At 37.7% G+C, this 15,591-nt stretch overlaps 1 protein-coding gene across 1 annotated transcript in view; it reads left to right on the forward strand.

Moving 5' to 3' along the window:
* LOC5569145 overlaps positions 1-15,370 on the forward strand; it is a 298,989-nt gene extending 283,619 nt beyond the window's left edge. Inside the window, exon 10 of the mRNA XM_021844044.1 lies at positions 12,717-15,370. Coding sequence (XP_021699736.1) covers positions 12,717-12,803 — 87 coding nt within the window. The 3' untranslated portion in view covers positions 12,804-15,370. The remainder of the gene's footprint in view (positions 1-12,716) is intronic.
* The last annotated feature ends 221 nt before the right edge of the window (positions 15,371-15,591 follow it).

A 15,591-nucleotide genomic window follows, 5' to 3' on the forward strand; every position in this document is an offset into this window, starting at 1 on the left:
AGTTCGCGATTTTGCCACTAGGTGGCGCTAGTGAGCATGTAAAATTGAGAATTTTGAACTAGTTCTAGCTTGTGATCCATAAGAGATAGAAAGTTCGGGTCTTCGGCAAAGTTGCTCAGGGGTTCAAGGACATCCGGAAAGCGATCAGTTAAGTTCGCGATTTTGCCACTAGGTGGCGCTAGTGAGCATGTAAAATTGAGCATTTTGAACTAGTTCTAGCTTGTGATCCATAAGAGATAGAAAGTTCGGGTCTTCGGCAAAGTTGCTCAGGGGTTCAAGGACATCCGGAAAGCGATCAGTTAAGTTCGCGAGTTTGCCACTAGGTGGCGCTAGTGAGCATGTAAAATTGAGCATTTTGAACTAGTTCTAGCTTGTGATCCATAAGAGATAGAAAGTTCGGGTCTTCGGCAAAGTTGCTCAGGGGTTCAAGGACATACGGAAAGCGATCAGTTTAGTTCGCGATTTTGCCGCTAGGTGGCGCTAGTGAGCATGTAAAATTGAGCATTTTGAACTAGTTCTAGCTTGTGATCCATAAGAGATAGAAAGTTCGGGTCTTCGGCAAAGTTGCTCAGGGGTTCAAGGACATCCGGAAAGCGATCAGTTAAGTTCGCGATTTTGCCACTAGGTGGCGCTAGTGAGCATGTAAAATTGAGCATTTTGAACTAGTTCTAGCTTGTGATCCATAAGAGATAGAAAGTTCGGGTCTTCGGCAAAGTTGCTCAGGGGTTCAAGGACATACGGAAAGCGATCAGTTTAGTTCGCGATTTTGCCGCTAGTGAGCATGCATTCAAAAATGAAGTGTCACATGACATGAATCATTTGGATATAAAGCGAATCATATCTGAATAAATTGAACAAGAATGTAATCGGTCCTGAATTACTTGTGCATGAAGTGAATATTACCTTAAACACTTAACTATGAAGTGAATCAGACATGAATCACATGAAGTGATTCTCACCTGAAACACTTGAATATGAAGTGAATTGGACATGAGTCTCTTGGATATGGAGCTAGTCAAATCTGAAACACTTGAATATAAAGTGAATGAGACCTGAATGCCTTAAATTTGCTTCAAAAATCAAACATCAATCACTAGGATATTGAACTTATCAAATCTGAAAAACGTTCATAAAGTGATTCAAATCACTTCAACTTCCAAATGTCAAAGGATTTCTGAACAGCATTCTGGAAATTCTATCTTATCAAATTCATAATGTTTAAGTACAGTCATCCCTCCAGAGTAAACTGTTTCCTGGATGCCCTTGACTTTCCGAACAACTTTGCCGAAGACTCAAACTTTCTATCTCATCTGGCTCGAAAAATAGTATTTGTTTCATATATTAAATTAAATATGCGTACTAGTGTAACCTAGTGGCAAAATTAGGAACCAAAAAATTTGATAATTGGATGTTCATTACTTTATTTCTGTTCTTTACTTACTGAAGACTCGAACTTTCTATCTCATGTGGATCAAAAGTTAGAACTAGTTTGAAATGCTCAATTTTGCATGCTCACTAGCGCCACCTAGTGACAAAATCTACAACCTAACTGTTTATCTTCCGGATGTACTTGGCCTTCTTAACAACTTCGCCGAAGACTCGAACTTTCTATCTCTTATGGTTCACAAGCTAGAACTAGTTCAAAATGCTCAATTTTACATGCTCACTAGCGCCACCTAGCGGCAAAATCGCGAACTAAACTGATCGCTTTCTGAATGTCCTTGAACCCCTGAGCAACTTTGCCGAAGACCCGAACTTTCTATCTCTTATGGATCACAAGCTAGAACTAGTTCAAAATGCTCAATTTTACATGCTCACTAGCGCCACCTAGCGGCAAAATCGCGAACTAAACTGTTCGCTTTCCGGATGTCCTTGATCCCCTGAACAACTTTGCTGAAGATCGCTTCTTTGCAAGTCGTAAGGATCTCGAGATATAGCAATGTGAATTAACCTGTTTTGAAATGATGCTAAACTTTTCGGGGGTGATTCATTATTCAGCTGAGTGTTGCAATAAGGTACCCCGGGGCAAGTGGGACATAAAAAAACGATAGTTCATACAAATTGTTCAGAATAATTTTGAATTGTCAATATTTTGCAAATCCAACAACACGGTCACATTTTGGCAACATATTTGCTGGTGTGTGCATGAATTAGATCGAATAATTTCGAAATTGTGAAACCTTAGAAGAAAGATGTACAATGAGTTATTAGACGCAGTTGCCTCGCTAAACGGGGCAAGTGGGATACATCCAGTTTTTTGCGTAAAACCTCAACTGTAAGTCAACCGTTGCAATATCAGGATTGATAAATCATAGATATTTTATTTTGAGTGCATATTTGATGTACATAAGGGATCAACCATAAAATACGTAACGTTTTAGGAAGAAACCCTACATTTAATAATATGTCACATCGCATTTAGTTTAATTGAAAATTTCTCACAAGAAGTGTAAAGAGGTATAAAGCATGTTCAAAATATATCATTTATAAGTTATCGATCGAAATGCAGCAAGTAAACTTTCAATAATTGACGATTTTTTGAATATGTTCTGGTATTATTTTTATGCATGGCGGAAAACCACTTAATTGAATGGAATTGTTTTTCGCAACTACTGAATTTGGTAGAAATAGCAAATAAAGTTTAATGAAAATAGAAGAGGAAACGTTCTCATGATGTATTTTAAATTTTATTTCTATCTTCGCTTAATTGTAAATTCGTATTTCAAAATAGAAATAAAAAAATAGTCCTGGGAATTTGTTTCATTTTTTCTCCTTTTTCAGCAATTATGCAACATAAGATTGATATTTTTTGGATAAAAATTATTCGTTTGAATGTTTTTATGCTACTCTCTAAGAAAATGTTTGAAACGTGTAGAAAAAGTTTTAATTCTGGTGCTTGTTTTGATAGGTCCCACTTACCCCGGATATTAATATATTTTAGGGTAAGTTAGACCATAGAAATTATCATATGAAATGCAAACAAAATACCTATTTACCGTAAGCAGCTTGTAATAATACTTAAAGTTGTAACTTACCGATGGTAGTTCGATTTATGACACAATTATTTCTTGCTAGCCAATGCAGAACGTGAAACGTGTCACAATTTATTATGCAAAATGAAAATGGCGCTGTGCTGACAACTTTTACAAGGAGTACATGGTAATAAAAATAACAATATTTTTTGTACTTAATACATTCCTTATTTTTGTATCTTCAACTTTCTAGAAGAATACCCCCTTGAAAAACTTTTCCCAAACGAGCTATGACGGAAGGTCCCACTTACCCCGTATTCTCACTTGCCCCGTGGTACCTTACTTATTTCAGTGAGTCCGTATTTATGACGGGTAGTGTATACCGACAGAAAAATTTTTGGCGAGAAGGCTGCTAATATTGAACATCATAAATTTTCCCTTCTTTCAAACTAAGGTTATTCTGTTGAGTCATTGATTTAAACACAAATTATTTCACGCTTAAACTAGACATATTTGACCAAACCCCCCCTTGTCAATTTAGTAAGATTTGTGATGCTTCCCACAACTCCTTCTCCACCTTTGGAATGAGATATTAGCATAAACTTTATCCTGTTATGTGGGTTTTTAACTAATATCATCTTCTTCTTTTTTTTCTGACATGACGTTCTAACTGGGACAATGTCTGCTTATCGATTCCATGTGCATATTAGCTCTCCCACAGTAATCAACTGATAATATTTTTCACCAATTGACGAAGAAATTCTATACCCTCGAAAATAGAAGAATTCGCCAGCCCGAAAAAATTCTCGGTAGGCGGAATTGGAATCCGCGACAATTATCTGTGGTCCGCGTTGATCTTTACAAATGTGACACTCAGGCAAATGGAATTGAAATACATACAAACCCTTTATGAAAAGTCGCCATGAGAAATCGGATTGAAATTCACACATTTGCCTTGTCAAACAAGATTTGAGAACAAAAAATCGAGTCAAAGACCTTGGGCGCTTTCATCTTTCATAAGAAAAATAGGTATGAATTTTGACAGTCCAGTTCGCTTCTTGTAGGGTTCTTGTAAGCCCTTCAGTTCTGGCAGTTCTATCGCAAAACAAAATCCGCGAAAGTTTATTATTGGTGCATTCCGGGAAGTGGCATTCCGGGAAATGGGTTTCCGGGAAATGGGTCATTCCGGGAAATGGATTCCGGGAAATGTCATAGGATCTCTTCTTCTTCTTTCTGGCGTCACGTCCCGACTGGGACATAGCCTGCTTCTCAGATTAGTGTTCTTATGAGCACTTCCACAGTTATTATCTGAGAGATTTCTTTGCCGATTGACCATTTTTGCATGTGTATATCCGTGTGGCAGGTATGAAGATACTCTATGCCCTGGGAATCGAGAAAATTTCCTTTACGAAAAGATCCTCGACCAGCGGGATTCGAACCCACGACCCTCAGCATGGTCATGCTGAATAGCTGCGCGTTTACCGCTACGGCTATCTGGGCCCCAAGATTTGTATGATATTATGCAAATATTCCTATAGTAACCCTATCAAAACCGAAATCCGGTAACCATATTCCCGAAATGGCCATAATAGTCTCCAAACTGAAAAAAGTGATTAATTTTATGGAGCTTTTGATAAGATTTCTTGCATTTTTCCCATGATTTCCATTTCGAAATACCTTAGGTGCCCCAACAAATTTGGAACTGAATTCAAAATATTGAACGCATAAGTAAATAAAAAATATATCTCATTTAAGATATATTTGAAAATTCCATCAGAATGGATCGAACGACGGCGAGGATAGAGGATTTTGATGTGATGTCGGTACTCACTACTGTAAAGGTTAAATATTTGACCCATTGTAAAACAAAGTTATATTTTTCAATACTCTCCTTCCCTTTCATAGTAAAATCATACATGTCTTAATATTCTCACATTTTGTGTAAATGAATGACGTTCAAGATTCTGAACCATAAAAAAATATTCGAATAACTAAGTTTTTGTCGAAAGAGAAAATCGATTAAGGAAATTAACGCGCCCAGTCTAGCGTATTGGGAGTCGTGAGATCGAAGCCCACCAGAATGATTCTATTATTTTTCACTTTTTTACATATCAATTTGTCCAAATTGACTTTTGTGTCTACGAGCTTCAGGTTTTTTTCTGCCCCTTATTTAAAATTGTTCAGATTACATCCCAATTTTTCCTAATCAGATAGCCAAATGTTCACTAAAGCCTTGATTACACTACGCGCGCAATGCGCGAACGTTCGCTCAAAAAAGTTCGTCCAATATTCGCGCGAACTGTTCGTGGTTCTGTAAGTACAAATTGTTCGCCCATGAATTACACAGTTCGAACAAACACGTCTTTGGTTCCATGACTGTTGGTCGTAGCAACCAATGTGTGGTGTATTCATTGTTCGTCAAAATGTCGCTGGTGCTGTTGTTGTTATCAAAGTTTATTATTAACAAACGATTTCCCTCAACTAATCTTTCTTTACTTCCAGATATAATTTTGTAATTCCCCAATGAATTTCTTCAAAAACCCTTGCAAACATCAGTGCAAGATTGTTAAGAATTGTCTAAAGGAATGACCCAGTAAAAATGCCGAGGAAATCGTTTGGAAATTTCGTCGGAAACTCAAGAACTGCATTATTTTTTGAAATTCCTCCGGATATCGTTTATTGAATGTTTCATCGATTCCTTCCGAAACCCATTAGATACCTCCAGGAAAAACTTTTATTCGGTACCAGATTTTCTAGACCGGTTTCGATAGGGCTCCAGAAATACCTCCAGCAACTCGTTCAGGAATTTTGCCAGGAGTTCCTTCTGGGATTCATCCATGGATTATTCCAGGAATTTTTGTAAGAATATGTATTTCTACAAGGAATCCTATAACGATTTTGCCAGAAGTTTCTGTCGAAATGCCTTTAGCAAACCAAAGGGTTATTCAGGAAACCATTCCAATTGTTACTCCTTCAGTGATTATTCCAAAGATTTTTCAAGCGATTTCTACTTATACTCCTCTAATAATTATTCCAGAAACACATAATAATTCCTCTAGGAACATCGCTTTGGGGATTTTTGCTGAGATGTTCTCAAGGCTTTCTCAAGGTTTCACTTCGACAGTTTCTTCAAAGAAATTCCTCAAGTAATCCTCTCGACATTTTTCTAGGAATTATTTCCGACTTTTTCTTCATAGATCGCTCCAAGAATTCTTCCAGAGTTTCCACCGAGAGTTCATCTGAGGATTCTTCAAGAAATAACTTCATAAATTCCTATAGTGATTCGTCAAGAGTTTCCTTCAGGAATTCTCCAAGAAAACTTACTACATAAATTATTCTTATGATTTTTTCCAGGTAATCAGAAATCCCTTTGAAATTTCTCCAGAGATTCAACCTGGATCTCCAAAAAAAACCCCAGGGGATTCTTCTAAAACTTCCTCTATAAATTCCTACAGAGATTCACCCATGAATTTCTTCAAGGATTTCATCAAATAGAATTAGTCCTCCAGGTTTCAACTCCGATTTTTTTAAGAGATTTTTCCTGGAACTCCTTTTCTGAAGAAAGTTTTTGAGGAATCCCGGGATAAGTTCCTGGAGGGATTCCTGGAGCAATCGCTGAAAGAATCACTTAAAAAAATCTAGAGTAAAGTCTAGAGGAATCATCGGTGAAATTTAAGAATCCTGGAGGAACTCTTGCAAATGCCTATGGAATGATTCCCAAGGAAATCTATGGAGAAATTCTTGAAGAAATCCTTGGAACATAAACATTACGGCTACACATACTTTATTTTTCCAACGTTTTTTTTTTTCTTTTAAAATAAAGTCTACGTAGACGAAAAGTATATATCATTACAATATACAGTTGATTCTCTATCAGATCATCCCTGGATCAATTTCTAGAGTAAACCATTGAAGATTTTATGAAGCCTAGGAGGAATTCTTGAAAAAAAAACTGTAGAAAATCTCTGAAATCTCTAAAGAGATCCCCTTCAGAGATTTTGCTAGATCCAGGGATTTGGAAGAATCTCTGGAGAAACGCCCATAAAAAGGATTTTCTAAGTTAATTAATGAAAGACTTTTAGATACATCTTTGAAGGAATCCCTCAAGAATCCTTAGAGGTATCCTAGTAGCATCACTGTAGAAATTTTGCTGATGAAATCCCGGGAAAACACCATGTACAGATTTTTCTGAAGAACACCCTGGAATTATCCTTAGAGGAATCCATTGATTTTTTTTTGGAGAGATGTCAGGTGAATAATTCGGATCAATGAAGAGATTTTCCAAAGGGAATTGATGTAGAAAATTTACTGGAGGAATTTTTGTATGCATTTTCTAAATGTTATTCCTGAAGAAATTGTTACGGAATTTTTTTATGAAATTCCTGCAGGAACTCATGGGAAAATATCTGGAAGAACTTCAAGAGGAATCCCTGGATACTTGTTTGGAAGCCAGAACGAATCTCTCGAGAAGCAAGTAATATCTTGAGTTATTCTTTAAGAGATCATTCTAGTGTAATTCCTGGAACAATTCCTGGAGAATGCCTTGAAGATATCTTTGTAGAGATTTTCCAAGAGGAATCTTTGGAGAAGTCTCTGAAAATAAAAATTCAAGGACAAAAATTCTGGAGTACTCCTGAAAATCCTGGAGGAATCCTTGAAGAAATTCCTGGAAGAATACCAGTATTTTACTGGAGGGATCAATAAAGGAATTATTGGAGACATTCCTGCAGGAACTGTTGAAGGTAATCCTGGAGCCCTATCAGAAATGTTCTAAAATGTCTCATGGCGAAATCTCTTGCAAAAGCCCTGGTAGAATCACTGAAGAAACCCCTATAGAGATTTAGGGAGAGATTTCTAGTAAAATCTCTGGAGGAATCTCCAAATGAATTTCTAGTGACATCTCTGGAAGAGTCAGTACATAACTGTAGAAGTTCTCATAAGGACAATAAGCTGAGAAGTAGGCTCTATCCTGGTTGGGAAATAACGCTAGAAACAAGAAGGAGAATTTTATATTTGTCTTTTGGCAACGGTCTTTTAAGATCTGGATGAAAAATCATTAATTTTGTGCTGTCGAAAATGTTCACACCATACCCTACTGGAACCGAACCGTCATACCACACATACGTATAAACTACTGAATGTGATATGTACCTTTCCAGTTCCAGCTGTCCTTGTGCCATTGTGCTCAGAATGGCCATACCTACAAAACTGTCCAGAGTTCTAATCTAGGAATCCCTATCTTTCATATAAAGCTTAAGGCTCAAGAATCCATCATTAAATCATCATCAAAAATTAAAAACCATTTTGTTCGTTAAAATTTCAATCAATCCTTATAAAAATCTATTATCGTATTTCAAGTGGCAAGTGAAATACAATGATAGATTTTCAAAAGCATTGCTTCGATTTTGAGCAAAAAAAACTGGTTTTGAAAATTTATAAAACGATGATTTTCCTCTTAATATAAATGTGAATTTTTTTCTAAATGCTTTAGGAAGGAAAAATTCTTGCACGGATTTTTTACAGGAACAGTTTCAGATCCATTCCAATGGCTCTCCAGAAATTTATTGAGGACTTAAACAAAACAAAACTTCCCGGGATTTCATTTTCAACTAATTGAACAGGCTAACGTTGTATTGCCACCCAGGAGGGCGTTTTATTATTCATAATTTTCTCCAAATCTCTATAGTGTCTATTTCTCCAGAGATTCTTCACATAATTTTGCAAGAAATTTATCCAAAACATATCTCTAGGGATTTCCTTGAGAAGAACTTTCAATCACAACCGTATTGCCTACACCAGTTCCGATAAAGCTCTAATTCATTACTCCAGGGATTTCTTCACAGAGTTCTACCAGAGACTTCACTGGTGATTTCTCCAGACTTTTCCAGGTAATTCTCCATAAATTTAGCCATTTGTCCAAGGATTGTTCCAGGTATTTTCCCAGAAAAATATAGACATAGATTTCTCCAGCGAAATCTCTACAGCACTTTTTCCAGATTTTTTTCCAAGGATACTCCAGGAATTTCCTCAAGGGATTTCTCCAAAGATGTATACAAGGATTCCTTCAGCAATTCACCCACATCCTTCTGAGATTTTTCCAACTTTTTCTTCAGGGTTTTCTCCAGAGATTACTCCAGAAAACCCATTTTATTGTTCCTCCAAGAGTTGTTCTAGTGATTTTTTCAGAAATCCCTCCAGAGATTTTCCCAGGAATTCCTCCAGAGATTTTTCAGGGTATTCCTACAAAAACTCCAGCAAGTATTTCTTCAGGGATTTTGCCAGAGATTTAACCAGAGATTCCTTCAGGATTTCTCCCAGAAGTTCCTTTAGGGATTCCTCCGTCAATTCTACAGGGAATTCTTAATATTGTTTCTATAGAATTGCTCTTGGAAGCCTTCCAAGTATTTCTCCAGGAATTTATTTACGGATTTCTAAAAAAAATCTTCATGGAAGGAGTTTCTGCGATCATTCTTGAAAGAATCCTTAAAAGGAATCTTGGGATTATTTCTGATGAAATTTCTGGAGGAATTCATGATGGAATTTATCTTTGGAAGAAGTTCATGGAAAGATCCCTGAAAGTATTTTTTGAGGCCTTAATCAATTGTCTAAAATTACCTTTAAGGTAAATCCCTGGAAGATTTGTTAAAGAAGTTTTGTAATTATAAAAATCCTCAAATTCTTTTCTTTTGCGATTTTGCTAAAACTATCTCTACGAGAATTTCTGGAGAAAACTCTTGAAGATCCCTTTAGTAATTTGTGAAGTAATTACTTGTAGAATGCTAGGAGAAATTTCTTGTCGAATCCCCACAGGAATTCCGGATAGAATCACTGAAGCAATCCGTTGAGTATCCCTGAAAAAAATATCCGGAATAATTCATGGAAGAATTTTGAGAGGACTACATGTGGAATACACTGAATGCATCCTCTGAGGAGTTTCTGTAGAAATATCTGGAGTTATCCTTAAAGAAATTGTCCTAGTGTAACTCCAGGAGGAATTCCTGAAGACATCTCTGCAAGAATCCCAGTAGAAGCATTCTGGAAGAATGCTTGGAGAAGTCTCTGGAAGAATTTTTGGAAAAATATCTGAAGAAACATCATGAGGAATCACTTGAAAAATACCTGGAAGAATCTCTGGAAGAATCCCTGGACCAGTCCTTGAAAAAAATCATGGAGGAATTCTTGGAGATAATCCTGGAAGAATCCAGGCAGAATTTCTGGAGGAACTGCTGAAGGTGCTCCTGGAGCCCTGTCTGATCCGGTCCTTAAAAATCTGGTTGCGATCAAAACTTCTTCGTGATGGAAACTATGTCAAAATTGTTGTATCGATCACTGTAGAGATTATCTATAATAATTTTATGGTAAAATCCATGGAGGAATCTTCCAAAAAAATCCTGGACAAATCTCTGGAAGAGCCTTGGGGAAATTTTCCACCAACACCAATGTTTTCATTCTCAATCTGACCAGGACGAATGAATATTTTGATTTCCTTTCCTACTACAAAACTTTCTACCGTTGCTATGCAACGCAAGTTCGACAAACCAACATGTTTGAATGCACGAATATGTTCCTACAAAATGTTCGCTAGTAGTTCTTGCACATATTACACAGTTCGCGCAAACATTCGTGCAACTTGCACAAATGTTCGTGCATTGCACGCACTGTGTAATCAAGGCTTAAGAACAACAATAAGGCCTGTACTTGAAAAAAAATGCACCAGATGAAAGTGTTCGCCAAAAATTTATTTTAAGTCGGCTTTACTTGAAGCTTTCATATGGCTAATGTTTCGGCATAATTACTTTATTCAATGTCCTTTCCTTCGCTGAAAGCCCGCACCTTTCCCTTAAGACCCTTGTTGTGGCACTTACCAAGTGTTCCACCAGAGATTCCCGTGGTCATCTAGTTTTTATCCAAGGTGGGTTGAGGTCTTCCGAAGTCTGTAGTTCCCAGGGTAGGTTTGTAGGTGTCCCCGAATCAGGTAAGTATCTTCTGGCACTCCAACACAAGTACTTAACGCGTTTGGTACTTTAAAAGACTTTATTACACTGATTTAATACTTTATTACACACTACATCAAATGATTTATTCAACATTTATTAGACAAAACTACAGAATGCCAAATAAACGCCATAAGGCTGTTGAACAACTTTGCCGAAGACCGCAACTTTGTAGATACTAAGGATTCCGAGATATAACATCATAAATATTATTGTTTTCAGGTGATGCTAAACTTGTTGGGGGGTGCTGCAATATTCAACTGGGGTGTTGCAATACTAGGTGATGCGATTCCATACTTATGGCGGGTAGTGTAGCCCAAAATCTTTCCACCGGAAGAATTTCAGGTGAATTTGGGGGATTGGCGGTTTTTGGTACAAAAACAACGTTATTGTCTCTGTACCAATCCAACGTCGATTGCGCATAATGGCATGATGCCAGATCCGGGCAAAATAATGTCTCGCCACCGAGAGACTGCAGAAAGGGCAACAGATGCATCTGGAGGCACTCGGTGCGGTAAATTTCGCTGTTGATGGTACCCGTTGGCCTGCCAGAGCAAGAACGTATTGGAGAAATTGTCCATTTTTGTCTTCCTCATGTCCTCCGGAACATCAAACCGTGATTTGGCAACGTAGAACTTTAGCCCCGGTATCTGCTTTGCGTTTGCCTTGATTTCGGTTCTGTAATTCACAACCACACATTTCGGTTTCGTTATCCACTCTCTATACAGCATCCTTGCGCGGGATTTGGCCGCCGTGTTTTGTTGATCACGCCGGTTCGGTGCCATCCGGACCTTGAATACGAAGATCAGCTCGTTTCATGATTTGCTGAATGAACCAGACGAAACACTTGGCCTTCAGAGCCGCGTCGCGAATCTAAAGGTTCGGATTACGCTTGAAAAATCCACTACCTTCCGGGCCTTCACAGGGTCAGCTGTCTTCGATTTTCTTCCACTTTCAGCCCACCGCTCGGTTGTATGGGACTCCTTAAAATCACCCGATTCGCAGTTATCTACCGATCCGACGGCGCGCAAAATTCTCCGGCGAATTTCTTCTTGTTTCGATGCCATCTCAATGATCACTGAACCGTTGAATTTTTGCATATGTAAACAATACACTCCAATCTAGTTATACCCAGATTATCATCAATTTTTACCTTCGGACAAAAAAGTTACACACGGATAAAAATTGTGCACTTTTTTCGAGTACATGCCTGATTCTACTTACAATTGTGTGAAATTACGACTCGATTGGTAATTGTTCTTCTTCTTTCTGGCATTACGTCCCCACTGGAACAGAGCCTGCTTCTCAGCTTTGTTCTTAAGAGCACATCCACAGTTATTAACTGAGAGCTTACTGTGCCAATGACCATTTTTGCATGCGTATATCGTGTGGCAGGTACGAAGATACTCTATGCCCTGGGAAGTCGAGAAAATTTCCAACCCGAAAAGATCCTCGACCGGTGGGATTCGAACCCACGACCCTCAGCTTGGTCTTGCTGAATAGCTGCGCGTTTACCGCTACGGCTAAATGGGCCCCGCCCATTATAAAAATAATATTCAAAAGGATTGAATCAATGATGATTGGTATAGGTCAAGAAAAAAAGAATTGATATGCGTGAAAAAAAAAATACGCCGTATATCTTGAAAACTTTTTATATACTCGAATAATCCGTTGTACTAACCTAAAACGTATACAATTGTTACTAAAGTGTTTATTAAGTGTTTGTGTTTGTTTATGTCTCTCATTGCAGGATTACTCCGACTTTTTCGCCAAAAACGCCCTCAACGCAACCTATCCAGGCTACCGGGCACCACCCGGCACTCAGCACCATTCGTAAAACAACACAACCTACACATTTCTAGAGCAGTAATGGAATCCAAATCCTAGTGAAACGAACACTCAACAGAACAGAATTTCAAAAATTATAGAATGTACTAGAACGTGTCGACCTGCTAATTTTAGATAGACTTTTTTGAAATGAAACCCACAATTTCACCAACACTACAACAGAAACACTTTTAACACAAAAAAATGGGCGAAAGAGATTCTCCAACTCACTTTGCGATACTTGTTACATAGTTACCATATGCAAACATATAAATATCAAGCAATCATACACAAACAGTAAATACGAAGTTATAGTTGAACTAACCTAGCATTACTATTTGAACAAACGAAACACGCAACATACACGAAACTAAACGGCTTAGGATTGAAACAAATTTTACTATTTATTGAATGTATAATTGTTAAGAAAGGAAAAAAAGTGTGATTGTATCTTATGTTTATCCGGCTTGTGCAACGATCAGCTAATAATTTGAAATGATTTATTTTCTCTCGTTTTCAGTATATACCGACATACGTCTAACGCTTAATTATTTTTAATTACTAATAGAAATTAGCAACAGCAGTGAAAACACCGCAAGCTTAAAAGCGATTTGTATTATGTTAAACTAATGGAACAACAGGAGCAAACACAGGCAACAAGGCAGGGTAGAGCACAGCAATAAAAAAAAATGCTGTTAAATGAGATACACAAGTGTTAAAAGCAATTATTAATCAAATGTTCAATTGATAATGAGTTTTTAGTGATAAATAAAAAACCGCTACTTGGAGAGCGATGGGGGTGAGCCAACCATTCAGGGCCGTAGGTCGCACTTCTCGCCTGCAGGACAAAGCCAACATCATCTAGGTAGATGAAGAAGAAGTCCAGCTTACAGCCCTGTGATTTCCCGGGTGCCATCGAAGCGAGAGATGCCCATAGGAGTGAGAATATAAAACAATGAGGGTTGTATTTCATTTATTTATTCATAACCGGCTGTTATTGTCGAGAAGAGAGGGATTTTTGCATGATGGGTTATGAATAAAAAAAATCCGGGGTAAATTTCACACCAGACACTCCCTGTCATTTCGCAGCTGGGGTTGTCAAAAGCGTTAAAAGAGCAAAAGTGCCGGAGGTCACCTACTGCCATCTACCGGACAGCAACAAAAGAATTCCAGACTGGCCAATCTGATGATATAACCAGCATGCGGGTGACAAAATATAATTATTTTAAACATTCATTTATTAAATGTCCCCTTGGTCGTGTGGAATGAAATATCAAGAGATGAATAATTGAATTGGTTTTTCGCTGTTTTCATAATTTAACAAACTTTATGAATTTTTACATTAAATATTGTTGAGGAACCACTCAAGAGATAAAACCCATGTTATGTAAGAAGTTGTCGGACGTAATTATAAATCGGAAGTACATTACGTTTTATGAAATACGATTCTGTTGATTAATATCTGTTTACTACAACAATTTCAGGATGCATAAGAGGGGTGCTGCATTTCCTCACTTCCCGCCGGATATTATTTATGAGGAGAATCATTGCAGTAATTAATTTACATTTCATAGTGGCAACCCGCAAATGAATCGCTGATAGGGGGTCCTTCAAAAGCAACAAACCATTAATTGAAAATAACATATCTATCCTGTTCATCGATTGCTCAACCTGAGTACAAAAAAATGGCCTACTACGACCCAATAAATAACCACGTGCTATGCCACCACTTGACACACCGGGATGATGCTTGTAAAAGCGACACAAGTTATCTCATCTCCGCACGCACCCACCGTTCCTGGTCTCTGACGTATTGTGTCACCACCAAGGGGATTATGAAATATTTTAAATTTTCATTTGCATTATACGAGTCGGGTCGACTTTTTTCCGCGACTTTTGTTCCACCACAGCCCAAAATCCAACCACGCCGATCGGATGTGGTAAAAAAATACAGCACAACTTGGCAAACCAATTCCACTCGAATATTGATGAATTTTACAAATTGTTTTTCCAGCCTACAGATTTGTCTGATCAAAATGTAGCACAAATAATGGCATACTAAATGGCATCGAGCGACTAAATGCTCGCAAAAAAAACTGCGATCCAATTTTATTCTCACTCGGACTCCGCACTTCAAAAGCCCTGTCTCCCCTCCGAAAAGCAACAGAAGGCAAAAAAGCAGTGGAACAATTTCCCTCTTGCAGATATTATTTTTCACATTTTAATTCACGATTCAAATATTCAAAATATTTAGACTCACAGCCAAACACGTTGTTCGTATCTGCATACATAAAACTGTTGAATTGGATAACACGCTGCGCCGAATGCATGTTCCTCCTCTCCATGGTGGAAAGTTACCGACGATATGGTTATTACTATAGCTGATATTAGTTTTACAAATTTGCTTTGACGGAAAATCTATTACCATAATAATATTATAACCATACAGAAACAAAAAGCTTGCTAAAACCTGATAGGCCGTTCCAAACGGACCTGAGAATTGTAACACAGGAAGGTAGTCACTTTTCACTGTTTGAGCACTCGCGTAACGAACTGTAAGAAAGACTATAAAAAACATGTGAGCGGGATTTTTATTAATTCTAAAACTACCGAAACCCACCAATCGTTTCAAATGGTCAAATGGTCGTTTCAAAGCCCAAACAGACGTGGTAGTTACCTCAAAGCTATTCAGCACGACCATGTTGAAATTTCTTTGACTTGTAGAGTATCATTGTGCCTGTCATACGAGGTACGAATGAAAAAATGGAAACTTTAGCAAAGAAAGCTATCGATTAATG

The sequence above is a fragment of the Aedes aegypti genome, chromosome 2 (genome assembly GCF_002204515.2).
Source record: "Aedes aegypti strain LVP_AGWG chromosome 2, AaegL5.0 Primary Assembly, whole genome shotgun sequence".
NCBI lineage: Eukaryota > Metazoa > Arthropoda > Insecta > Diptera > Culicidae > Aedes > Aedes aegypti.